This window comes from Artemia sp. Qi Xiang Cuo, chromosome 15 (genome assembly GCF_049724085.1).
Source record: "Artemia sp. Qi Xiang Cuo chromosome 15, ASM4972408v1, whole genome shotgun sequence".
In the NCBI taxonomy this organism is placed as follows: Eukaryota; Metazoa; Arthropoda; class Branchiopoda; order Anostraca; family Artemiidae; genus Artemia; species Artemia sp. Qi Xiang Cuo.
In genome coordinates, this window is record NC_142808.1 from 12,387,237 (window position 1) to 12,414,351 (window position 27,115).

Consider the following 27,115-nt stretch of genomic DNA (forward strand, 5'->3'; position numbering starts at 1 on the left):
AATGAGTCCCACCTTTATATGAGGTGGTGGCATAATACCTACCATACATGAAGTGGAGGCAGTTACATGAAGTGGAGGCATTTATGTGAAATTAACAAGCTGAATTTCACCTGTCCAAATGTGTTACCATAATTCAATCTTTTTGTTTTACACGGAGTTAAATTTTGTTATCTTTCATACAAAGACCCTCATTAGTGAAAATCAAAGCTTTACCTTTACCTTTACCAAAGCTTTTAAAAGCTTTGTTTACCAAATTTTTATCTATATTTTTTTATCCAAAATTTCATCCTGTATAAAAGGAACTTTAAAGAATTATTACATGAATACATTTAGCATATATTTCTTTCCCCTAATCTTACTCATGGTATTTAAAGATTTTTAAACACTACACCTGTATTCCAAAATTTTTTTTCTCGTTTAGACACAGTAAAAAAAACCGTTTTTACTGCACTTTTGAAACCTTTTCGCCAAAAGAAACACAAGTAAACATTTCATAAGTATAGATGACACTATTTTCATTCGTTAAATTAAATTTCAATCAAGCTCCTATATTTCTGAATCACAAAGAAATCATTTCCACAGAGTAGTGGTTCTACTTTGTAAAAAAAAAAATATTCATATTGCGAAGTGGCAGACTTCGTATCTTAATTAAATACAGTCTTAAGATCTTATCATAAAAACAGAACAGTAGAGAAAAGGGTAAAGATAAATCAAAAACTTACAGGTGGCTCTGTCTTCTCAGGCGGTCTGTCTGTCGTGCTCGCACGCAACGCAACCTTTGATATTCTCGTCTTCATCTTTCTATTAGTCTGATCCATATATTTCCTAACAATTTTCAGTTGAACACTCGAGTGCTCTAACACTAGCTCTGGAACTGACTTTAGTATTTCACCAATGAGTTTGTTAGGAATATTAATTTCCAAAGGAGCTTCTCCCAATTCTTTCGACATCAGGATCTCGTGGTTCTCGTTATAAAGTGTAATGATAGAGCACGTTGGTGTATTTCCCTGAATAATTGTTACTTCCAATTCTTTGACCGTTTTAGGTACAACTCTTTCGTCGGCGTTTTCAGCCTAAAAGAAAACAATTAGTCAGATTCTTCAAAAGAAAACAATACAGATTCTTCAAGGGCAATGTTAGAATACTACTACTAATAACAACTCCCTACAGCACCAAGCAACCTGAGGCCCACACAGCTACGAACATTCTTACTCCATTCCAATCTTATTCAAAGCCTCCCTATTGACACAAAAGCCGTAACCAGGATTTTTTTTTTCAGGGGGTGTTTTACACAAGGATTTTTTTTCGAAGGGGGTTTTATACCAAAAAACTCAAAAAACGCATTAAAAAAAATTTGTTTATATCCATTTTTGTTACATTTTTACGAGTCAGACAAACATTTCGGAGGGCTCCTGGATACGGCCTTGCTTGACATCCTTCCAAGAAGCTCCTATTTCCCTTAAATCATTCCTTAAATCCTCCCAACCGATTCTGGGACAACCCGCTTTTCATTTGGCCCTAGAAGCCATAGAAAGTGAATGCTAGGCTTGACACGGGAAACAACTCGTAGAAAAGTTCAGCATTATGCAGTGGCAGTTACAGTAATTACACAAAAAAAGCTTCGACAGATATCTTGGTATTTAACGCTTGTTTTATGACAATTGAAACATGTTGAAATATGTAAAGCCGTTTGTTTCTATCACTTACCATTTTTTAGATTACTCTAAGCAGATTGTTAACTAAGAAAAACAATTAGTTAATAATAAACAACATACCATAAAATCAAATACACAATAAAATATAAAAAAATTACTTTGCTTTCAAATGAACATGACAAATACTTGTTCAACACTTGTTTTAAGACAAATGAGACATGCGAATTAAAAATATACAAAGCATTTGTCTCTATCACCCCCGTTTTTAGACAAAGCAGGTCATTAGCTAAGAAAAGCAATTAGCTAATAATAAATAATAAAATATAATATAAAATATAAAAAAATTACTTTGCTTTCAAATAAACATGACAAATACTTGTTCAACACTTGTTTTAAGACAAATGAGACATGCGAATTAAAAATATACAAAGCATTTGTCTCTATCACCCCCGTTTTTAGACAAAGCAGGTCATTAGCTAAGAAAAGCAATTTACTAATAATAAATAATAAAATATAATATAAAATAAAATAAAAAAAAATTACTTTGCTTTCAAATAAACATGACAAATACTTGTTCAACACTTGTTTTAAGACAAATGAGACATGCGAATTAGAAATATACAAAGCCTTTGTCTCTATCACCCCCGTTTTTAGACAAAGCAGGTCATTAGCTAAGAAAAGCAATTAGCTAATAATAAATAATAAAATATAATATAAAATAAAATATAAAAAATTACTTTGGTTTCAAATAAACATAACAAATACTTGTTCGACACTTGTTTTAAGACAAATGAGACATACGAATTAAAAATATACAAAGCATCTGTCTCTATCACCCCCGTTTTTAGACGAAGCAGGTCATTAGCTAAGAAAAGCAATTAGCTAATAATAAATAATAAAATATAATATAAAATAAAATATAAAAAATCACTTTGCTTTCAAATGAACATGACAAATACTTGTTCAACACTTGTTTTAAGACAAATGAGACATGCGAATTAAAAATATACAAAGCATTTGTCTCTATCACCCCCGTTTTTAGACAAAGCAGGTCATTAGCTAAGAAAAGCAATTAGCTAATAATAAATAATAAAATATAATATAAAATAAAATATAAAAAAATTACTTTGCTTTCAAATAAACATATCAAATACTTGTTCAACACTTGTTTTAAGACAAATGAGACATGCGAATTAAAAATATACAAAGCATTTGTCTCTATCACCCCCGTTTTTAGACAAAGCAGGTCATTAGCTAAGAAAAGCAATTAGCTAATAATAAATAATAAAATATAATACAAAATAAAATATAAAAAAATAAATTTTGTTAAGAAATAAATATAACAAATAATATTATATACTACTAATATTAATAACAACTGCAGCACGAAACCACCAGAGGTCAACACAGCTACGCACGCTCCTTCTCCGACCCAGTCTATTCAGAGCTCTTTACATATTTACGCATATTTCTATAAATAAAATAATTAATAAAAATATAAATAATAAAAAAAATGCAAACTTTATGATAAAAAATTCTTCAAGCACAAGGTTAGATACGTAGAAAAATTGATGCTAGGACTCGTTTTATTTTTCGGTCTTGGGACACCAGAAATTCAATACAATCCTTTTTCTGGCACTATCGCATGACTTACACGCTACAGACAGAACTTATATAAAATTTATAAAAAAAGCTTTATTTTATTTTAAAAAACTAAATGATTTTTAAAATTATAAATAAAAATAGACGTCAAAATAAAGAATATTTCGCATATTATCCATTTCCTGTGAAAAGATACACCACAATTTGTGAGACATTTTGTAGCAATCGAATAAATCCCAATTGCGACAGGAATTCGGCTAAGATCGATTTAAAATTTTGCTAAATCTTTAAAATTCGGCGGAAATATCGGAAATAAAATTTGATCACACCGGTTCTTTTAACAATTAACATAAAGCTTAGATATACCCAATATTTTTACTTACAGTACCAAGTGCATCAAAAACTAAAACATTAATTGCCCCTTGGACACGTCTTAGGACTATTCATTTTTTGAAAACTACGATTTTTTCACTAGAAAAACTACTGAAAACTAAAACATTAATTGGCCCTTGGACATGTCTTAGGACTATTCATTTTTTGAAAACTACGATTATTTCACTAAAAAAACTACTGAAAACAAAAACATTAATTGCCCCTTGGACATGTCTTAGGACTATTCATTTTTTGAAAACTACGATTTTGTCACTCAAAAAAATACTGAAAACAAAAACATTAATTGCCCCTTGGGTACGTCTTAGGACTATTCATTTTTTGAAAACAACGATTTTTTCACTAAAAAAAACTACTGAAAACAAAAACATTAATTGGCCCTTGGACATGTCTTAGGACTATTCATTTTTTGAAAATTACGATTATTTCACTAAAAAAAACTACTGAAAATAAAAACATTAATTAGCCCTTGGACATGTCTTAGGACTATTCATTTTTTGAAAACTACGATTTTGTCACTCAAAAAACTACTGAAAACAAAAACATTAATTGCCCCTCGGGTACGTCTTAGGACTATTCATTTTTTGAAAACTACGATTTTTTCACTAAAAAAACTACTAAAAACAAAAACATTAATTGGCCCTTGGACATGTCTTAGGACTATTCATTTTTTGAAAACTACAATTTTGTCACTAAAAAAACAACTGAAAATTAAAACATTAATTACCCCTTGGACATGTCTTAGGACTAATAATAACTTAAAACTACGATTTTTTAACTATATTTTTTAACTGAAAAAACTACTTAAAACAAAAACATTAATTACACCTTGGAAATTTCATAGGACTAATCAAAACTGAAAACTACGATTTTTTCACAATGATTTTTTCACTAAAAAAACTACTGAAAACAAAAACATTAATTGCCCCTAGGATACGTCTTAGGACTATTCATTTTTGGAAAACTACGATTTTTTCACTCAAAAAACTACTGAAAACAAAAGCATTAATTACCCCTTGGACATGTCTTAGGACTATTCATAACTGAAAACTACAATTTTTTCAGAATAATTTTTTCACTCAAAAAACTACTGAAAACAAAAACATTAATTACCCCTTGGACATGTCTTAGGACTATTCATAACTGAAAACTACGATTTTTTCACAATAATTATTTCACTAGAAAACTACTGAAAACAAAAACATTAATTACCCCTTGGACATGTCTTAGGACTATTCATAACTGAAAACTACGTTTTTTTCACAATAATTTTTTTTTCACTCAAAAAACTACTGAAAACAAAAACATTAATTACCCCTTGGACATTGGCTTAGGACTATTCATAACTGAAAACTACGATTTTTTCTCTCAAAAAACCACTGAAAACAAAAACGTTAATTCCCCCTTAGACACGTCTTATGCCTATTCATAACTAAAAACTACGATTTTTCACTAAAATTTTTTCACTCAGAAAACTACTGAAAAAAAACATTGATTGCCCCTAGGACACGTCTTAGGACTATTCATAACTGAAAACTAGGATTTTTCACTATAATTTTTTCACTCAGAAAACTACTGAAAACAAAAACATTAATTGCCTCTTGGACACGTCTTATAATTCATAACTGAAAACTACGGTTTTTTCACTCAGAAAACTACTGAAAACAAAACATTAATTCCCCTTTGGACACGTCTTAGGACTATTCATAACTGAAAACTACGATTTTTCACTATAATTTTTCACTCAGAAAACTGATGAAAAAAACATTAATTGCCCCTAGGACACGTCTTAGGACTATTCATAACTGAAAACTACGATTTTTTCACTATAAATTTTTCACTCAGAAGACTACTGAAAACAAAACATTAACTGCCCTTGGACACGTCTTAGGACTATTCTTAACTGAAAACTACGATTTTTTACTATAAATTTTTCACTCAGAAAACTACTGAAAACAAAACATTAACTGCCCTTGGACACGTCTTGGGACTATTCTTAACTGAAAACTACGATTTTTTCACAATAATTTTTTCACTCAAAAAACTACTGAAAACAAAAACATTAATTACCCCTTGGACACATCTTAGGACTATTCATAACTGAAAACTACGATTTTTTCACTATAATCTTTTCACTCAGAAAACTACTGAAAACAAAAACATTAATTGCCCCTTAGACACGTCTTAGGACTATTCATAACTGAAAACTACGATTTTTCACTATAATTTTTTCACTCAGAAAAACTACTGAAAACAAAAACATTAATTGCCCTTTGGACACGTCTTAGAACTATTCATTTTTTGAAAACTACCATTTTTTCACTAGAAAAACTACTGAAAACAAAAACATTAATTGGCCCTTGGACATGTCTTAGGACTATTCATTTTTTGAAAACTACGATTTTGTCACTCAAAAAACTACTGAAAACAAAAACATTAATTACCCCTTGGACATGTCATAGGACTAATCAAAACTTAAAACTACGATTTTTTCACAGTAATTTTTTCACTCAAAAAACTACTGAAAACAAAAACATTAATTGCCCCTTGGACATGTCTTAGGACTAATTATAACTGAAAACTACGATTTTTTTCACAGTAATTTTTTCACTAAAAAAACTACTGAAAACAAAAACATTAATTGCCCCTAGGATACGTCTTAGGACTATTCATTTTTTGAAAACTACGATTTTTTCTCTAAAAAAACTACTGAAAACAAAAACATTAATTACCCCTTGGACATGTCTTAGGACTATTCATAACTGAAAACTACAATTTTTTCAAAATAATTTTTTCACTCAAAAAACTACTGAAAACAAAAACATTAATTACCCCTTGGACATGTCTTAGGACCATTCATAACTGAAAACTACGATTTTTTCACAATAATTATTTCACTCAAAAACTACTGAAAACAAAAACATTAATTACCCCTTGGACATGTCTTAGGACTATTCATAACTGAAAACTACGATTTTTTTCACAATAATTTTTTCACTCAAAAAACTATTGAAAACAAAAACATTAATTACCCCTTGGACATTGGCTTAAGACTATTCATAACTGAAAACTACGATTTTTTCACTATAATTTTTTCTCTAAAAAAAACACTGAAAACAAAAACGTTAATTGCCCCTTAGACACGTCTTAGGCCTATTAATAACTAAAAACTACGATTTTTCACTATAATTTATCACTCAGAAAACTACTGAAAAAAGACATTAATTGCCCCTAGGACACGTCTTAGGACTATTCATAACTGAAAACTACGATTTTTCACTATAATTTTTTCACTAAGAAAACTATTGAAAACAAAAACATTAATTGCCCCTTGGACACGTCTTATAATTCATAACTGAAAACTACGATTTTTTCACTCAGAAAACTACTGAAAACAAAACATTAATTCCCCTTTGGATACGTCTTAGGACTATTCATAACTGAAAACTACGATTTTTTCACTATAATTTTTTCACTCAGAAAACTACTGAAAAAAACATTAATTGCCCCTAGGACACGTCTTAGGACTATTCATAACTGAAAACTACGATTTTTTCACTATAAATTTTTCACTCAAAAAACTACTGAAAACAAAAACATTAATTACCCCTTGGACATGTCTTAGGACTATTCATAACTGAAAACTACGATTTTTTCACAATAATTATTTAACTCAAAAACTACTGAAAACAAAAACATTAATTACCCCTTGGACATGTCTTAGGACTATTCATAACTGAAAACTACGATTTTTTCACAATATTTTTTTCACTCAAAAAACTACTGAAAACAAAAACATTAATTACCCCTTGGACATTGGCTTAGTACTATTCATAACTGAAAACTACGATTTTTTCTCTCGAAAAACCACTGAAAACAAAAACGTTAATTGCCCCTTAGACACGTCTTAGGACTATTCATAACTGAAAACTACGATTTTTCACTATAATTTTTTCACTAAGAAAACTACTGAAAACAAAAACATTAATTGCCCCTTGGACACGTCTTATAATTCATAACTGAAAACTACGATTTTTTCACTCAGAAAACTACTGAAAACAAAACATTAATTCCCCTTTGGATACGTCTTAGGACTCTTCATAACTGAAAACTAAGATTTTTTCACTATAATTTTTTCACTCAGAAAACTACTGAAAAAAACATTAATTGCCCCTAGGACACGTCTTAGGACTCTTCAAAACTGAAAATTACGATTTTTTACTATAATTTTTTCACTCAGAAAACTACTGAAAACAAAACATTAACTGCCCTTGGACACGTCTTAGGACTATTCTTAACTGAAAACTACGATTTTTTACTACAAATTTTTCACTCAGAAAACTACTGAAAACAAAACATTAACTGCCCTTGGGCACGTCTTAAGACTATTCTTAACTGAAAACTACGATTTTTTCACAATAATTTCTTCACTCAAAAAACTACTGAAAACAAAAACATTAATTACCCCTTGGACACATCTTAGGACTATTCATAACTGAAAACTACGATTTTTTCACTATAATCTTTTCACTCAGAAACCTACTGAAAACAAAAACATTAATTGCCTCTTGGACACGTCTTCGGACTGTTCATAACTTTTCACTATAAGTTTTTCGCTCAAAAAACCACTGAAAAAAAACATTAATTGCCCCTTAGACACGTCTTAGGACTATTCATAACTGAAAACTACGATTTTTCACTATAATTTTTTCACTCAGAAAAACTACTGAAAACAAAAACATTAATTGCCCCTTGGACACGTCTTAGGACTATTCATAACTGAAAACTACGATTTTTTCACTCAGAAAACTACTGAAAACAAAACATTAATTCCCCCTTGGACATGTCTTAGGACTATTCATTTTTTGAAAACTACGATTTTGTCACTCAAAAAACTACTGAAAACCAAAACATTAATTACCCCTTGGACATGTCTTAGGACTATTAATAACTGAAAACTACGATTTTTTCAAAATAATTTTTTAACTCAAAAAACAACTGAAAACAAAAACATTAATTACCCCTTGGACATGTCTTAGGACTATTCATAACTGAAAACTACGATTTTTTTCACAGTAATTTTTTCACTCAAAAAACTACTGAAAACAAAAACATTAATTACCCCTAGGATACGTCTTAGGACTATTCATTTTTTGAAAACTACGATTTTTTCGCTCAAAAAACTACTGAAAACAAAAACATTAATTACCCCTTGGACATGTCTTAGGACTATTCATAACTGAAAACAACAATTTTTTCAGAATAATTTTTTCACTCAAAAAACTACTGAAAACAAAAACATTAATTACCCCTTGGACATGTCTTAAGACTATTCATAACTGAAAACTACGATTTTTTCACAATAATTATTTCACTCAAAAACTACTGAAAACAAAAACATTAATTACCCCTTGGATATTGGCTTAAGACTATTCATAACTGAAAACTACGATTTTTTCACTATAATTTTTTCTCTCAAAAAACCACTGAAAACAAAAACGTTAATTGCCCCTTAGACACGTCTTAGGCCTATTAATAACTAAAAACTACGATTTTTCACTATAATTTATCACTCAGAAAACTACTGAAAAAAGACATTAATTGCCCCTAGGACACGTCTTAGGACTATTCATAACTGAAAACTACGATTTTTCACTATACTTTTTTCACTCAGAAAACTACTGAAAACAAAAACATTAATTGCCCCTTGGACACGTCTTATAATTCATAACTGAAAACTACGGATTTTTCACTCAGAAAACTACTGAAAACAAAACATTAATTCCCCTTTGGATACGTCTTAGGACTATTCATAACTGAAAACTACGATTTTTTCACTATAATTTTTTCACTCAGAAAACTACTGAAAAAAACATTAATTGCCCCTAGGACACGTCTTAGGACTATTCATAACTGAAAACTACGATTTTTTCACTATAAATTTTTCACTCAGAAGACTACTGAAAACAAAACATTAACTGCCCTTGGACACGTCTTAGGACTATTCTTAACTGAAAACTACGATTTTTTACTACAAATTTTTCACTCAGAAAACTACTGAAAACAAAACATTAACTGCCCTTGGGCACGTCTTAGGACTATTCTTAGCTGAAAACTACGATTTTTTCACAATTATTTTTTCACTCAAAAAACTACTGAAAACAAAAACATTAATTACCCCTTGGACACATCTTAGGACTATTCATAACAGAAAACTATGATTTTTTCACAATAATCTTTTCACTCAGAAAACTACTGAAAACAAAAACATTAATTGCCTCTTGGACACGTCTTCGGACTGTTCATAACTTTTCACTATAAGTTTTTCGCTCAAAAAACCACTGAAAAAAAAACGTTAATTGCCCCTTAGACACGTCTTAGGACTATTCATAACTGAAAACTACGATTTTTCACTATAATTTTTCACTCAGAAAAACTACTGAAAACAAAAACATTAATTGCCCCTTGGACACGTCTTAGGACTATTCATAACTGAAAACTACGATTTTTTCACTCAGAAAACTACTGAAAACAAAACATTAATTCCCCCTTGGACACGTCTTAGGACTCTTCATAACTGAAAACAACGATTTTTTCACTATAATTTTTTCACTCAGAAAACTACTGAAAAAAACCATTAATTGCCCCTAGGGCACGTCTTAGGACTCTTCATAACTGAAAACTACTATTTTTAATATAATTTTTTAACTCTGAAAAATGCTGAAAACAAAAACATTAATTACCCCTTGGACACGTCTTAGGACTGTTCATAACTGAAAACTACTATTTTTTTACTATATTTTTTCACTCGGAAAACAAAAACACTAATTACCCCTTGGACACGTCTTCGGACAATTCATAATAAAAAACTACGATTTTTTCACTAAATTTTTTTTTTACTCAGAAAACTACTGAAAAAAACATTAATTATCCCTTGCACACGTCTTAGGACTATTCATAACTGGAAACTACGATATTTTCAATATACTTTTTTTCGCTCAGAAAACTACCGAGAACAAAAACATTAATTGCCCCTCGGACACGTCTTCGGACTACTCTTAACTGAAAACTGCGATTTTTTAACATTTTTCTATTAGTCGTTCCTAAATTACAAAGTCTTTAAAAAAATCTCACACTTTCGTCAAGAAAAAAAAAATCTATTTAAATATAAGAAAAAAAGAAAAAAAAGGAGACAAGAAAAAAAAACAATCTAGTTAAATATAAGAAAAAAAGAAGATAAGAAAAAAAGAAAAACAAATCTAGAATATACGAAAAACGGAAAAGGAAAAAACGGAAAAAAACGAATCTAGTCAAATATAACAACGCTTTTCAATTGTAAAAAGACAAACATTAACAATATGTCGATTCCCAAAGCTAACTTCAACTTTAAAGGAAAGTTACCCTTCCTTAGGCTATTTTGCGCACATATTTTTAGCTTAATTTTATTTTTTGACTTCTTTTCTTTTTTTCAAATTTGGTACTGTAATGGGGATCGATTTTTCCTTATAATTATATTTTCATTAAATGTATTCGTCTGAAATAAATTCTTTTCTTTGTAGTTCCTAATTGAAAGAGTTCAATTTATTCATTAGGCTTACCTTGGATGCTTCTGGATATTTATTACAACTGAGGTCTCTTACATTAAGAATTGAACTCCCGAATTTTCCTAGATTTTATGAAAATATATGACTGAGGAAGTTTTCAATTAACCAATTCAAAACAATCAGTTTTCATTTTCACTGTCCTTTGTACTATAAATAGGAACAGAATTTTACTCGGAGATATTAGGTGGCGCTAATGACCACCTTTGCAGATTATTTTCAATTTCAAATCTAACGCACTCGAACATTGAGATGTGTACATTAGAGGCTAGGTAATCACACACTGGCGTTTATTATTACATTGCAAAGAATGAATTCTTAAATTCATAGTGCATTTACACATTGTAGAAGTCCGTCTGGATTTAGCAATCCATGTGGGGACATCATCGGTTTTCGTGCTTGAAATACTCTCTAGCTTTCTTGAACGATTAGGTGAAATCAGGACGGATTCTTGGCAACGTTTTTAAATGAATAATAACCATGGATCATCTACAGCTTCATGATGTCATAACATTGGTTCAAGGCTACCCCAGCTTGTATGATACTGCTCACCCAGGGTATAAGAATACCCAGAAAAATGGTGTCATTTCGCTATCTAGAGGAGGGTCTATCTCCTATCTAGAGAAGGGTCTAGATTTTGCTATATAGAGGAGGGTCTATCTAGAGAAGGGTATATTTTGCTATGTAGAGGAGGGTCTATTTGGCTATCTAGAGGAGGGGCTATTTAGAGGAGGCTACCCCAGCTTGTATGATACTGCTCACCCAGGCAATAAGAAAACCCAGAGAAATGGTGCCATTGATTCTCTATTGCTAAACAGCTTTCAGAGGAGGGTAAAATCATTACATCTTTCTTGAAATTTTGGTGATAGCTACAGGCACTGTAGCTTATTCTAATCAATTTTTAGGGTAAATTTAGAATACAGGACCATAATGAGATAGCTTGCTCTCATCTTGAAAGCTTTGGTTACGCTGATCCATTTATTTAAAAAATTGCCTTAAAATGTAGCGTTTTCTAGGTCATCGTTCGAAAGGATACGGACCGATTTCCGCATGGATTTCCGCAATCTGTAAATGAAGCATTAACCTAATTCAAGGTTAACGTTAAAACCTGTTCATGAGAGATTGTAGAATCTGGCCTATGTTATTTTGCCATCTCTATGCGCTGGACAGGGCTTTCAGTTAACAACCACCATTTTAATTCAACAAGGGCACATTCTGTGTTTTATCCTAGATTAAGGCTCATTTAAAGCTCTAAGGACTCAGGCTAAAACATGGATTTGACTAAATAAAGTTTAATCTTAATGCTCGATTTATTTCAAGATCCATTTGCTTCATCATACCAAGCTCAATCCTCGATCTCCACTTAATGCTCGATCTATTTTCAACAGAGTTAGGCTAATTCAGTCTCAACCTGCATATTGATAGCTTGTTGATCCAAATTCTTTTTATAAACGTCTGATGTCCAACAAATTTAAAATATTTACAAAGAAAATTTTGTTTTTTCGGGAAAAAGGCAACCTGTCATTTACAAGCTTACGCTCTTAAAACACTGGAAGAAAACTATCAAGAGCACCACTTTATCTATCAGACCTAGACAGTCGTAGTCTGTCATCGAAGCGTTTGAAGACCGTATATTCGCTGACTACGCCCTGACTATTTTAAAAGAAGAGGACGCAAATTAGTTTTCCGCTTTATCGGTTATTTCAACACTTTTTTTCCTCCCAATTTTCCTTCAGCCAAATGTTTTTTTCCAATTTTCTAACGAAAAAAAAAGAATTGGCAGCCGGCAACCGACACGTTCATCAGCATGAGAGGTAATTCTTCTTCAGCAGAAGAAATGAGTTAGAAAATATTAACAAATAAAAAAATATTAAGTTACAAAAAATAAAAGCCTAAAATATTTAAAAAAACACCACCTAAAGAAACATTTTAGAAAGTCTTTTAAAGCAATATATTAGATTAGAATCAAAGATATTTGCAATTAAATCAAAATTATATTTTCACTGCAATGGGAGACCGTTCATAACAATTTCCTAGACCCCACTCCCTTTCATTTACAATTGAAACGAAAATGTGTGAAATTTTTGTGACACTAGAAAACGTCTACTGACACTTTTCGTTTAAATACTTTTTAATGTCAAAATACTAATAAAAGTCCAAACATATCGACTTAATATCCAGAAGTTTTTATCAATGGGGGAACAAATTTAAACAGAAAACTTAACTTTAAGAAAACATGAATAAACAAAGAAAACACACAAACGCTATAAAAGGAAATACACAAAAGTAAATGCTATAAAAGAAAAACAAAAGGAAATACAAACTTAAGCAAAATGTTCTTGGATGTAAAATTTGTTTTGTGTATAGCATTTTGTGAACCTAGCATGGGGCACCCTCAGAATCTGAGTCAAACATTATTTAAGGGGCCAGGTAAAATCATTTCATCATTCTTCCAAGAACCATTTTTTATCCTCTGTTCCAATTCCTGCACACAAGGAAGGGGGGAGGGGTTCTGTTTCGAAGATTGGTCGAAACACACACCAGATGAATAAAAATAATGGCATGAAAAGTGATTTTGAACTTTCACTCCTTCACTTCCCTTAAGGGTTAGACCTGTACGCTTTTATGTATAAATGCAACTTTCAGCAATTTAAGCCCCATCTATTGGTAGAATAATCTGCTTCATTGGACATGAGGCCCAACCCATAATCTTAATATACCTTTGGGTGCTAGAGCTCAGCAAACTTATTTCAAAATGTCACTCTTGCCAAAAATATACTCTATCTTTTGTTTCCATACCTGCAAACAAGGAAGGAGGCTTCTGGTCCGAAGATTGGTCAAAATACTCCCCAAATGAATTAATATTATAGCATAAAAAGTGCTTAAATTTTAAGTAACGAAAAATTTTGGGTAACGAAAAATTTGGTTCAATCCCGCTTTCTAAGGCTATAATGAAAGAGAGGTTGAGATGGCAAGGGCACGTTCTGCGGATGAAGGATGACAGATTGCCAAAGATTGTCCTTTTCAGCCAACCGTCTAGGGCTAAACAGAAAGCAGGTTATAGACGGTTGTGGTGGGTCGTAAAAAAGATTTAAGAGAAATGGAAACTTCCTGGGAGAGTGTGAAGATGGAGGCTTTGGATAGATTAGGATGGAAGAGGAGCGTGTGTTGGCCTCAGGTGGCTTGGTGCTGCAGTGAGTTGTTTGTGGTAGTAGCAGTATATTTTGAGTCAATAAAGGCTAAGTATCTCTAATCTTACCCGAGTAAACTGAGAAGAAGGTCTCTGTACCACATCATCATCATCTTCAAAATGATGGAAATCATCTTCTGATTCAGCCTGATGGTCATCTTCGTCTAAGAGTTGCTCTTTACGAAGTCTTTGCTCTTGGGAAAATTCCCTCATTTCTAGAAAGCAAAAAAGAAAATATATTCGCTACCATAATAATTCGCACTCTTGACTTTATAATAAATATTATAATAAAAATATTATGCAACAAAATATAAATTATTAAATACGTCTTAAGTGTGAGTGCAAATAAAAATAATAGTAAATATAAAAATAAATTTAAGTCATTTTCAAAATGGACTTGAAGTAGAAAAACATTTTTATTTTCACGAGAAGTATACGAGGGTGCAAAACAGATTGGGCTTTACATAACATTAATTTAAAAAACTTTTTCCACAAAATAAGTTTTTTAAAGAAAAGTAAAGAACTATTAAACAAAAAATGAACAAAATAAAATCAAATAATCTACCAAGCGTGAAACTAACACAAATCAGCATCAATAAATAAATGAAACCCAAAACGAACAGAAATTACAATAAATAACCGAGTCAAACTCAAAACGAGCAGAAATTAACATAAGTCGGGCGCAAGACCCCTACGCCTTCCCAAGGCCAGAACAAAAATTGCACTTTACAGAAAAAATACAAATGAATGTGCATTGTCATTTTAATATACATATGCTTATATTTAGTAATCAATATTTTAATATTATTTGATTTATTAAATTTTTAAAGTAAAAACATTTACATTTTTTTCAGTAAAGTGCAAATTTTGTTCTGGCCTTGGGAACTATTAAAACTCAACTATTAAAAAAGCCACTAGCTCTTTCAATTTCCAATTTCTGTTATGTTTTTATTACTAATAGGAGTCCATCAGGGATGATAAATTCTTCTTGGAATATGCCCCCCCCTTCTGGGCTCTTAAGGTCCCAGAGACCGGTTTCTGGGTGTATCTCTCCAAATACAGATAATCGCTGATGTTTTAACTTTTTGGTCTTAGGTGGTTGTCCATGGACTTACGTAAGGTTACAAGGACCTGACCCCCCTCCCCCTTTTAAAAGATATAAGTCCAAAGTAATCATGAAATTACAAGATATATGGAACAGTGTTTTATTTCTTACAAAGAAAAAAGCAATATCCCAACCTCCATCCCCTCCTGAAAAGAATTATGCAGGACCGCAGATAAATTTCTACGGCTAACCCTGTTATTTAACTCCTTATTTTTGGATGATCATTATTTAACTCAAATTACTTGGAGTTCGTTCGTAACCACTCCCCCCTCTCTCCGGGCTCAAAATCCCCCCGAAATCACTTTCTGGGTATACGTGCATTTACGTGAAGAAGACTGTCTATTTTATTTTTGGATAGGTATATTTAGACAGATTGTTTGATGTCTCTGTTTGCTTTTTACCTGACTAGTAGATAACGTGTGATTAGACACTGATTGGGATTTTCTTTTGAACAGAAGTAGTTACTGACTTGATAATTGTTGTGATTTTTGACAATTTATAAGTGTACCTATGATTGGTTGGTAGTTAGAGTTATTTCACGTTATTGTAGTTTTCCAAGGATTTTGAAGTTTCTACGACAGGACTTTCAATAAAAACTTAAATGCCCCCAGGGCATAACTTACAACCCTTGCCCTGACGGCTGTGGGGGGAGGGGTTGTCATCCTTAAAGACCTAATTTCCACTAAAGACCTAAAGACCTAATCACCCTTCATCCTTAAAGACCTAATTTCCACTTTCAATTACGTTGAATAAAATGGCTATCTAAAAATTTTGATTGGATGTGTTTGGCGAAAAGGTGGGCGTGAGAGGGGGTTAGTTGCCCTCAAATCACTTTTGACTATTAAAAAGGGTACTAGTCTTTTGAATTTTAAATCAAATGAGCCCCTTTCAAAGCTTCTACGACAACGATTTCAATAAAAAACTTATATGCCCCCAGGGCATAACTTATAATCCTTGCCCTGAGGGCTGTGGGGGAGTGTCCTCCTCGAAAATATGTTTTCTATCTGGAATTAAATTACCCTGAACAAAATGGCTATCTCAAAATTTTTATTGGAAGTGTTTGGGGAAATGATGGGTGTGGGGGAGGCTAGTTGCCCTCCAATCACTTTCCACTATTAAAAAGAGTACTAGCCCTTTGAATTTCCAATCGAATGAGCCTATTTCGAAGTTTCTACGACAACGCCTTCAATAAAAACCTTATATGACCTCAAGACATAACTTAAAACCTTTGCCCTGAGGGTTATGGGGGAGTGTCCTCCTCAAAAACATATTTTCTATCTGGAAAACAACTACGCTGAACAAAATGACTATCTAAAAATTTTGATTGGATAGGTTTGGGGGAATGATGGGCGTGGGGGGGGGCTAGTTGCCCTCCAATCACTTTCGACTATTAAAAAGGACACTAGCCACTCATATTTCCAATCGTATGAGCTCTTTTCGAAGTTTCTACGACAACGCTTTCAATAAAAACTTTATATGCCCCCAGGGCATAACTTACAACCCTTGCCCTGAAGTTTGTGGAGGAGTATCCTCCTCAAAAATATATTTTATATCTGGAAATAAACTATGCTGAACAAAATGGCTATCTCAAAATTTTGATTGGATTTGTTTGGGGGAATGATGGGCGTGGGGGGGCTAGCTGCCCTGCAATCACTTTCAACTATTAAAAAGGACACTAGCCACTCCAATTTCCAATCGTATGAGCCTGTTTTGAAGTTTCTACGACAACGCCTTCTATAAAAACCTTATATGCCCCCATGGCATAACTTAAAACCCTTGCCCTGATGGTTTTGGGGGAGTGTCCTCCTCAAAAACATATTTTCTATCTGGAAAACAACTACGCTGAACAAAATGACTATCTCAAAAGTTTGATTGGATGTGTTTGGGGGAATGATGGACGTGGGGGGGGGGGCTAGTTGCCCTCCAATCACTTTCGACTATTAAAAAGGGTACTATCTACTCAAATTTCCAATCGAATGAGCCCTTTCGAAGTTTCTACGACAACGCCTTCTATAAAAACATTATATGCCCCCAGGACATAACTTAAAACCCTTGCCCTGAAGTTTGTGGAGGAGTATCCTCCTCAAAAACATATTTTCTATCTGGAAATAAACTATGCTGAACAAAATGGCTATCTCAAAATTTTGATTGGATATGTTTGGGGGAATGATGGGCGTGGGGGGGCTAGCTGCCCTGCAATCACCTTCGACTATTAAAAAGGGCACAAGCCACTCCAATTTCCAATTGAATGAGCGCTTTTCGAAGTTTCTACGACAACGCTTTCAATAAAAACTTTATATGCCCCCAGGGCATAACTTACAACCCTAGCACTGAGGGCTCTGTGGGGGTTATTATCCTAAAAGACCTAATTTCCAGAACTTTCAACTACGTTGAACAAAATGGATACCTCAAAATTTTGATTCGATGTGTTTCGGAAAATGGTGGGCGTGAGAGGGGCGTTAGTCGCTATCCAATCACTTTCAACTAATAGAAAAGGCACTAGCCCTTTAAATTTCCAATTCAATGAGCCCTTTTGAAGTTTCTACGACAATGCTTTCAATAAAAACTGTATATGCCCCCGGGGCATAAATTAAAATCCTTCCTCCAATGGATTTGGGGGGAAGAGTTGTCATTCTTGAATAACTAATTCTCGGAACTTTTAAATACGTGGAAGAAAATAGTCATCTAAAAATTTTGATTGGATGTGTTCGGGGAAAAGGTGGGCGTGAGAGGGGGGTTAGTTGCCCTCAAATCACTTTCGACAATAAAAAGAGTACTAGTCCTTTGAATTTCAAATCGAATGAGCCCTTTTTCAAGTTTCTACGACAAAGATTTCAATAAAAACCTTATATGCCCCTAGGGCATAACTTATAATCCTTGCCCTGAGGGTTGTGTCCTCCTCAAAAATATGCTTTCTATCTGGAAATCAACTACCCTGAACAAAATGACTATCTCAAAATTTTTATTGGATGTGTTTGGGGGAATGATGGGTGTGGGGGGAGGTTTAATTGCCCTCAAATCACTTTTAACTATTAAAAAGGGCACTAGCCCTTTGAATTTCCAGTCAAATCAGCTTTAATTGAATTTCTACGACAACGCCTTCTATAAAAACTTTATATGCCCCCAGGGCATAACTTAAAACCCTTGCCCTGGGGGATGTGGAGGAGTATCCTCCTCAAAAACATAATTTCTATCAGGAAATCAACTATGCTGAACAAAATGGCTATCTCAAAATTTTTATGGGATGTGTTTGGGGGAATGAAGGGCACGGGAGGGGGGCTAGTTGCCCTCCAATCACTTTCGACTATTAAAAAGGGTACTAGCCCTTTTTTATTTCCAATCGAATGAGCCTATTTTGCAGTTTCTACGACAACACCTTCTATAAAAACCTTATATGCCCCCAGGGCATAACTTGAAACCCTTGCCCTGAGGGATGTGGAGGAGCATCCTCGTCAAAAATATATTTTCTATCTCAAAATTTTGATTGGATGTGTTTGGGGGAATGATGGACGTGGGGGGGGGGCTACTTGCCCTCCAATCATTTTCTACTATTAAAAAGGGTACTAGCCCTTTGAATTTCCAATCGAATGAGCCTGTTTTGAAGTTTCTACGACAACGCCTTCTATAAAAACCTTATATGCCCCCAGGCCATAACTTAAAACCATTGCCCCGAGGGTTGTGATGGAATGTCCTCCTCAAAAACATATTTTCTATCTGGAAAACAACTACGCTGAACAAAATGAATATCTCAAAATTTTATTGGATGTGTTTGGGGCAATGATGGGCGTGGGCGGGGGGGGGGGTGGCTATTTGCTCTCCAATCACTTTCGACTATTAAAAAGGGCACTAGCCCTTTGAATTTCCAATCGAATGAGCCTTTTTTGAAATTTCTACGACAACGCCTTCAATAAAAACTTATATGCCCCGAGGGCATAACATAAAACCCTGCCCTGAGGGTGGGGGAGTGTCCTCCTCAAAAACATATTTTATATCTGGAAATCAACTACGCTGAACAAAAGTGCTCTCAAAATTTTGATTGGATAAGTTTGGGAGAATGATGAGCGTGGGGGGGGGGCAAGTTGCCCTGCAATCACTTTCGACTATTAAAAAGGGTACTAGCCCTTTAAATTTCCAATCGAATGAGCCTGTTTTGAATTTTCTACGACAACGCCTTCTATAAAAACCTTATATGCCCCCAGGGCATAACTTAAAACCCTTGCCCTGATGGTTGTGAGGGAGTGTTCTCCTCAAAAACATATTTTCTATTAGTAAATCAACTATGCTGAACAAAATGGCAATCTCAAAATTTTGATTGGATGTGTTTGGGGGAATGATGGGCGTGGGGGGGGGGGCTATTTGCCCTCCAATCACTTTCGACCATTAAAAACGCACTAGCCACTCCAATTTCCAATCGAATGAGCCCTTTTCCAAGTTTCTACGACGACTCCTTCGATACGAAGTGCCCGGGTATGGAGAACCAAAAAAACAAAAACACATTGTGCCCACATCGTTCTTTACTTAAGCAGCGCTAGCGCGCTGCCTATGATAGATATTAAATTAGCCTAAGTTATAAATTCAACTATGAAGAAAGTCAGTGAGCTGGGTAAATGAGTTAAAAATATCCAATTGTGTAAGGCCCAATGCGTTTCTTTTCACTTATTTTTATAGATTTTATATATATATATATATATATATATATATATATATATATATATATATATATATATATATATATACATATATATAGTAAATGAGTTTCTTAAATATGGTGGCTCTGAGGTTAGAAATAAGTTACTGGAGATTATGAATATGATTTTTGAAAAAGGGGAAGTACCTAATGATTTTAGGAAAACCTTAATTAAGCCACTTTATAAGAAAGGTGATAAAAGTGAGTGTGGTAATTATCGAGGTATTAGTCTGGTCTCTGTAGGTAGCAAATTACTTAGTAATATGATACTTTTTAGACTGAGAGATGCTGTAAACAAAGTTATCAGAGAAGAAACAGTGCAGTTTTAGAAAAGGTAGAGGATGTGTTGACCAAATTTTAACTATTAGGTTAATAATTGAGAAGTGCTTAAGTTATCAGACACCTTTGGTCCTCAGTTTTATAGATTATGAGCAGGCATTCAATTCTGTTAAAAGAAGAGCTTTAGTGAAGATCTTGTCCTTGTATGGTATACCAGACAAATACATTAAAGTGATTAGTGCTATGTATGAGAATAACACTGCTGAGGTTAAGGTAGGAAATGAGATTAGCAGCTGGTTTTATATTATATCGGGAGTTTCGCAAGGTTTTCTTCTATCCCCCTCTATATTTATTATTTTCATAAACTTTGTCTTAAGGACCACAGGGAAGGTAAGAGGAGACGACAGAATCAAACTGGGAGGAAAAGTTTCCTGGACATGGATTATGCTGATTATTTAAGCATCCTAGATGAAAGTGTGAGCAAAATGAATGAAGTTTTAGAGGTTTTGCGAGTTCAGGGTGCTAGTATTGGTTTGAAAATTAATGTTAGGAAGACCAAGTCACTAAGGCTAGGAATAAGTGAAGATGAAAAGGTGACGTTGGGTAATGAAAAGATTGATCAGGTGGGCAGTTTCACTTACCTTGGTAGTATTATTAGTAAAGATGGGGGGAGCAGTGAAGATGTTAAAAATAGAATAGCCAAGGCTCAGGGTGTTTTTTCACAGTTAAAAAAAGTCTGGAAGAATAGGAAGATAAGTCTGCAAACCAAGATTAGAATCTTAGAAGCTACAGTGATGACAGTGGTCAAATATGGCTCTGAAGCATGGACGCTCCGAAAAGCGGATGAAGATTTGCTAGATGTTTTCCAGAGAAATTGCTTAAGGATTGTTCTGGGTACCCGGCTGACTGACCGTATTTCAAACAATAGGCTATACGAAAAATGTGGTTCAATACCGCTTTCTAGGTCTATAATGAAAGAAAGGTTGAGGTGGTTAGGGCATGTTATTCGGATGAAGGATGACAGATTGCCGAAGATTGTTCTTTTCGGCCAACCATCTAGGGCTAAACGGAAAGCAGGTCGTCCCCGTCTGGGGTGGGAGGACGTCACAAAGAAAGATTTAAAGGAAATGGGAACTTCGTGGGCGGGTGTAAAAAGTGAGGCTTTGAATAGATTGGGGTGGAGGAGGAGCGTACGTAGCTGTGTTGGCCTCAGGCGGCTTGGTGCTGCGATGAGTTGTTAGTAGTAGTAGTAGTAGTATATTATATATATATACCTTTACGAGTCAGCTTTTTCAGTCTTATTCAACCTATGATGGTAAAAGTTAAAGTTAGGTTAGGTCAGATTACGTTAGTTCAGATTAGATTAGGTTAAATTTGGTTCTAAATATCAGAAATGGATTAAAAACCTAACTTAAGCTAACTCGTCTAACCAAAACTAATCTAACCTAACCTCCCATCAGCAAACCTTGCATTAAATTGAAAAAATTGACTGGAAATGGTGACAAAATCCAAGGAAAAAAAGGTACTTCAGACATTCACAGGTGAATGTCGACATTAACCAATTTGCGGACATTCACCGTAACACATTTCCCACTCTTGTAAATTGCCCATACCTTTTGCTCTATGCCCCAAGGCATCCCTAATATTCCACTTCAAAAGAGGGTTGGACTGTGGGATGTCTGCTACGTTATTTGCTAGCAAATCAACATTATCATTCCATTTTTCCATTTCGGCAAGGGATACGTTGGACCTTGAACACATTTCCTTTGCTCCTTGCCTTTAGATCTGAATCAGAGGCGGGAAAATGAAATGAACCCAACAGCGATACAGCCGACTGAGATTCAGCCAAGACTATTATTCTTCTTGATATCAAGTCATAACTGCCAGTAGACCCCGGCACCGCGCCGGCGGATCGACCGAACGCCGCAGACGAGAGGCCCGGTCGAACGCCGCCGCCGGCAGAGGCGGCGGCGTTCGGTCAACTTTAAATTATTTTTACGGCAATTCTTTATTGCGTCAGCCGCAAAGTCGGAGCTTTTCCTTCTCTAATGGTTTAGTATTTCAATTTTCCTGATTAGAAATCAAGCAGAGCACTATCCCCGAATTTTCGGGTATTTCCCCGAAAATCTATGCGTCACCCCGAAAAAAAATTTGGTTCCCCAAATCCCCGAAAATCACGTAATCACGGTGCCACCCCTAGTGATTTATCACCAGTGACTTTCCCTGCCAAATATAACTTTGTATACCATAATTCTTCACTGCTCTCTTGTTCATTAATTTTCGTCTCTTTTGTTACTTTGCATAAAAACCAGACAGATGCAATATGCAATTGCAAATATTGCAATATACATAGTTCTTCATATGTTGACAAAAAAGTATCGTCTTTATGAAATGAGTTTAAATCATTTCAAATGTAGTTTCCCAATCGCTATTTCTTGCATCATTTGTAGCCAAAAATCTTATTTTTAAGTTGAAAAGAATTATAAAACGCATTCACTACAATACAGCTTCAGGCTTTTGTTTGATTTTGAAATTGACAGCCAACAGATTGTTTCTACAGCTGAATTGTAAGTTTACAGATTTTTTTTTTGCTGCTTTTAGATAAGATTTTCTTAATGTTTAATACTCAATTATTGATAACACCTGATAGAAAATACAATCTTTTTTCTGGAACATTTTTACCCCCCCCCCCCCCCAAAAAAAAAAAACAGCCTTCGGTTGAGACAAAACTTAGCTATAGACTAAGCTATGTACAAGGTTGAGGAATTAAAGATTGAACCAAAAGTTACCCCAAAGATATGATTCATAAATAAACTGCAGATTACTGCCAATAAAGGAGGGGGATAGGGGGCTACCATTTTTAAATAATGATACCTCATTTTTTTTTATTGAAAGAAAGGATTCTAAAAAGATAATTATTTTTTTTCATTTAAAGTGGAGACAGAAGAAAATGATATCAAATTCCCTAGGAAATCATTGAAATATATTGATAGACCCACGGCCCCCCATTAGTACTTGTTCATTGTCTTGGGTATTTTGCGAATTCTCATAGGCTACTGGCCTTATTTGGCTTTTGTGTGTGCTCGCTTTTAATTCAATTCTTTGGATCTTATGGAATGCCATTGCGAATCTATCACTCATTTTTACAAAAATTTTAGATACAACTGAATAATTTCGACAGTTTTGTTGTTGTCTTTGTACCCCTTTACTCATACCCTCAATTTTTTTTCAAGGAACACTAAGCTGTTTAACATTATTTTGCGTGTTTGTTTGAACCAGTTAGTGACCTTGTTAATTAATCAGCAAATTATTTTTCTAATGAAAGCTGAGACGGTTTCCTATCAAGGTGGTATCCAGAGGGGGGGGGGGGGTAGGGAGGTATTATATTTAAATGATAATAGCTCGAAATGTTATTTATTGAAAGCAGGGATCCCAAAAAGCTCATTCTTTTTAAATTAAAGCAGAGACGGCATCCTATCAAGGTGGTTTCCAGAGAGGGGGGGGGTATTGAGCTATCATATTTAAATGATAATACCTCGATTGTTTTATAAAGCAGGGGTGCCAATAAGTTAAATTTTTTTTTATATTTAAAGCAGAGACGGTATCCTATCAAGATGGTATCCAGAAGGGGGGCATAGGGAGTTATTATATTTAAGTGATAGCACCTTGATTTTTTTATTGAAAGCAGGGATGCCAAAAAGTTGAAAAGTTGACAAAATTAACAAGATTTTCGTGAGTTATACTTGATGCAGCCCTTGCATGGTTTTATCGTCCAAAGAGAAAGGGACATATGCGTCCAATCCGGTTTTTTTTCCTATTCATGAAACGGATTTACTTTGAAAACATTCATTCATGTGTACCAGGCAGATTCACACTAAAACAAATTGGTGTGACGAAAGCGATATCGACATCCCCACCTAACGTTGCTCTCGAGTAACAATGGCACCCTTGGTCCAGTGCCCAAGTTACACTAAAAGGCCAGGACATAATAAAAGCTTTCAATTTGGGAGGTTCAAGGAGGAGTCTTTGACAGTCTTATGACCTTAGGGTACTAGATGTTGCAATGTTCTTACGTATCTACAGTGGTTTTCAAAATTCGATCACCCCACAAATGATTACCAAAAATATGCACAAATGTAACATTTCGAATATTATAACACTTTTTTCAAAGCTTTGAAGAAAAGCAAAAAAGTCTAAATACCCCTAACTATGCTTGAAAGCTATTTTAAAAAGAAATTCTTTGGAGATTTCCATGGAAATGACCATAGCAAAAGCTTTGAGCCTGGGTGGGGATCAAAGAGGAGTCTAAGTCTTTTGACCACAGGTGATTTATTGTTGAGACTTTCTTAAATTTGGTAATTCTTGTAAGCATTTAGAAATCAAAGCTTAAACTCAATAGCTGATACTAAGTGTCCTAACATTTTGGTTGGATTAAAAATGACGAACTAGGATGAACATTTCAATATCTTCCTGGAGCTACTTCAGTCTGCATATTATTTCATTTAATTACACTTCAAATAGATGAGCTTTTCATTTTTTACCTAAGAAAATAGCTGGTACTTCATTTTTCTTCATAGCCAGACTAAGTGTTTTTTGTGTCATTGTAATTGAAGTGTTCTCATGTGAAGTGTTCACCATGTATTTTTCAATTTTATAAATTTACTCCTTTTAGATGCAGTTTATAATTTGACTGATATTAGGTATTTATCAGTTTATAATTTGGAATGAATCCCCAAAAGAAAAAATGAATAATATGCAAAAGAGCAGCCAAAAGCGATAAAAAATTAGCAGTCCAGCCTTAGCCTACATGACATACTTTCTATAAAGAAGCCAAAAAAAACTTTAAAATATCTTTTTTTTTAATTTTTATTAAAAACAATTTTTTAATACAAGAAGGCTTCTTAGGAATCCAAAAGAGCAAAAAAAAAAAAAAAAAAAATAAGAATAAAATTCGCCCATTTAAAATGTTTTAAATGTTAAAAAAAATATATAGGCAAAGGGCATTATTAAAAAATTAAGCTTATAAGTTCAAAGTTATATTAAAAGTTTTTACCCTGAGAACTGACGAATTTTGTGATACGGTATTTGAAGTTTTATATGCAGTAATGCTTGATGAAAAAAACTACTAATTTTGATAATTATTTATATTAAGAATACATAGCTAATAGATACTTCAACTACTTGTATTATGCAAGGGATCTGAAACGCCACAGCCATTTCGTTCCTACCAGATTTCTACTTCTCTTGATGAATAACGAAGAACACCAGTTTCCAGCCAGCGACTTGTGAATTTTTGAACTCATGAATAGGCCCGAATCTGTTGTAAATTGAAGCTGTGATTTGAGAAAGACTGATGAAAACATTAATGTTTGCGGTCAACATTGATCGCACCGGCGGCGCGCCGCCGGCGTCTTACCGGTGGCGCGGCGCGGCTTGCTGTTTTTTGTCCAACCGCCACCGGTCTTCCCTCATCGGCGCGGCGCCGGGGTCTAACTACCAGCACTTCTAAAGCCATCTTAATAGGTCCAATCTCTTCTATGAAATAAGACTTGGATAGAGATAGGATAAAATCAAGGTTTAAAGAAAGGATTCATGAGACCGTACCATCGGGTTGTCCCCGAATGGGTGGGGGGAGGTCATTAAAAGGGATTGAGAAGGAACTGGAACTTCACGAGAAAAGAATAAAGAATGAAACTTTGAATAGATTGGGGTTGAGGAGAAGCGTCCGCTGTATTGGCAGAGGTGGATTGGTACTGCTATGATTTTGTATTAGTAGTAATAGTTGCTGGGCTTAAATATATTGATGAGAAAATGACAATTAATTTTGAATCTATCGGAAGACCTAGTGTCTTACTAAAATATTTTTTATTAAAATTGTGCAAACTAAAGCAATACAAAGGACTAGATTTGAAGAATCTTCCATCCTCTCTAAAATTTCAGGTATAAGACTAAACCATAAAAGGGAAACTAAACTTACTTATATCATCTAATTGGGCAGCATAGAACAAAGCTTAACTAACCATTCAAATCCTCTTTGCCAATTCTTCTCGGAGTACTGGCCCCTTCTACAGACCCATATTTTCTTGTCTTTGCAGCTGAAGCTTTTAATTCATCAAATAGCGTATCACTGTTTTTCCGTCTTAAAGCGGGACTTGATCTGAAAGAAGTTATGGATGGTGACGGTGAGGACATCTGAGTTTCTAGTGTCAGAGCATTGTAGGTCATTTCACCGCTAACATCAGTTGGATTTAGGGAGAAAGCTGGACCGGAAAATCGAGTTGGACGAGGCGCTTCCTCCACTTTTCTAGAAAAAATTGCAATTAGAAAAAAAACGTCATGCGAGACATATTTTTAATCTTTTGTTATTAATTATGCACCAGAATATTAAGATGAAACTCCAAATACAAACTATTCTAATCTATGGTTAGCGACGCTTCTTCAATACTGAGGTTGTTGTATCAGTGCATTAATAGTTCAGCCCCTGAACTAGGCATAATTAGGCATAATCCACTGTGCCACCACAGTCACAGGAAGATTTTAGCATACGCGTTCATCTGTGGTCTTTAGATCTTAAGGATTAGACATTCTATCACCACAGTACTGTGG

General features: G+C 34.1%; 1 protein-coding gene across 2 annotated transcripts in view; it reads right to left on the reverse strand.

The window, feature by feature from the left end:
* Positions 1-27,115, reverse strand: part of LOC148943326 (centrosome-associated zinc finger protein Cp190-like) — a 651,851-nt gene that overhangs the window by 570,744 nt on the left and 53,992 nt on the right. For both annotated transcript variants that reach the window (XM_089100986.1, XM_089100985.1), the window contains exons 4-6: positions 26,530-26,813; positions 14,508-14,653; positions 723-1,073 (exon numbers count right to left, since the gene is read on the reverse strand). In XM_089100986.1, the coding sequence (XP_088957112.1) occupies positions 723-1,073; positions 14,508-14,653; positions 26,530-26,813 (781 nt within the window). The remainder of the gene's footprint in view (positions 1-722; positions 1,074-14,507; positions 14,654-26,529; positions 26,814-27,115) is intronic.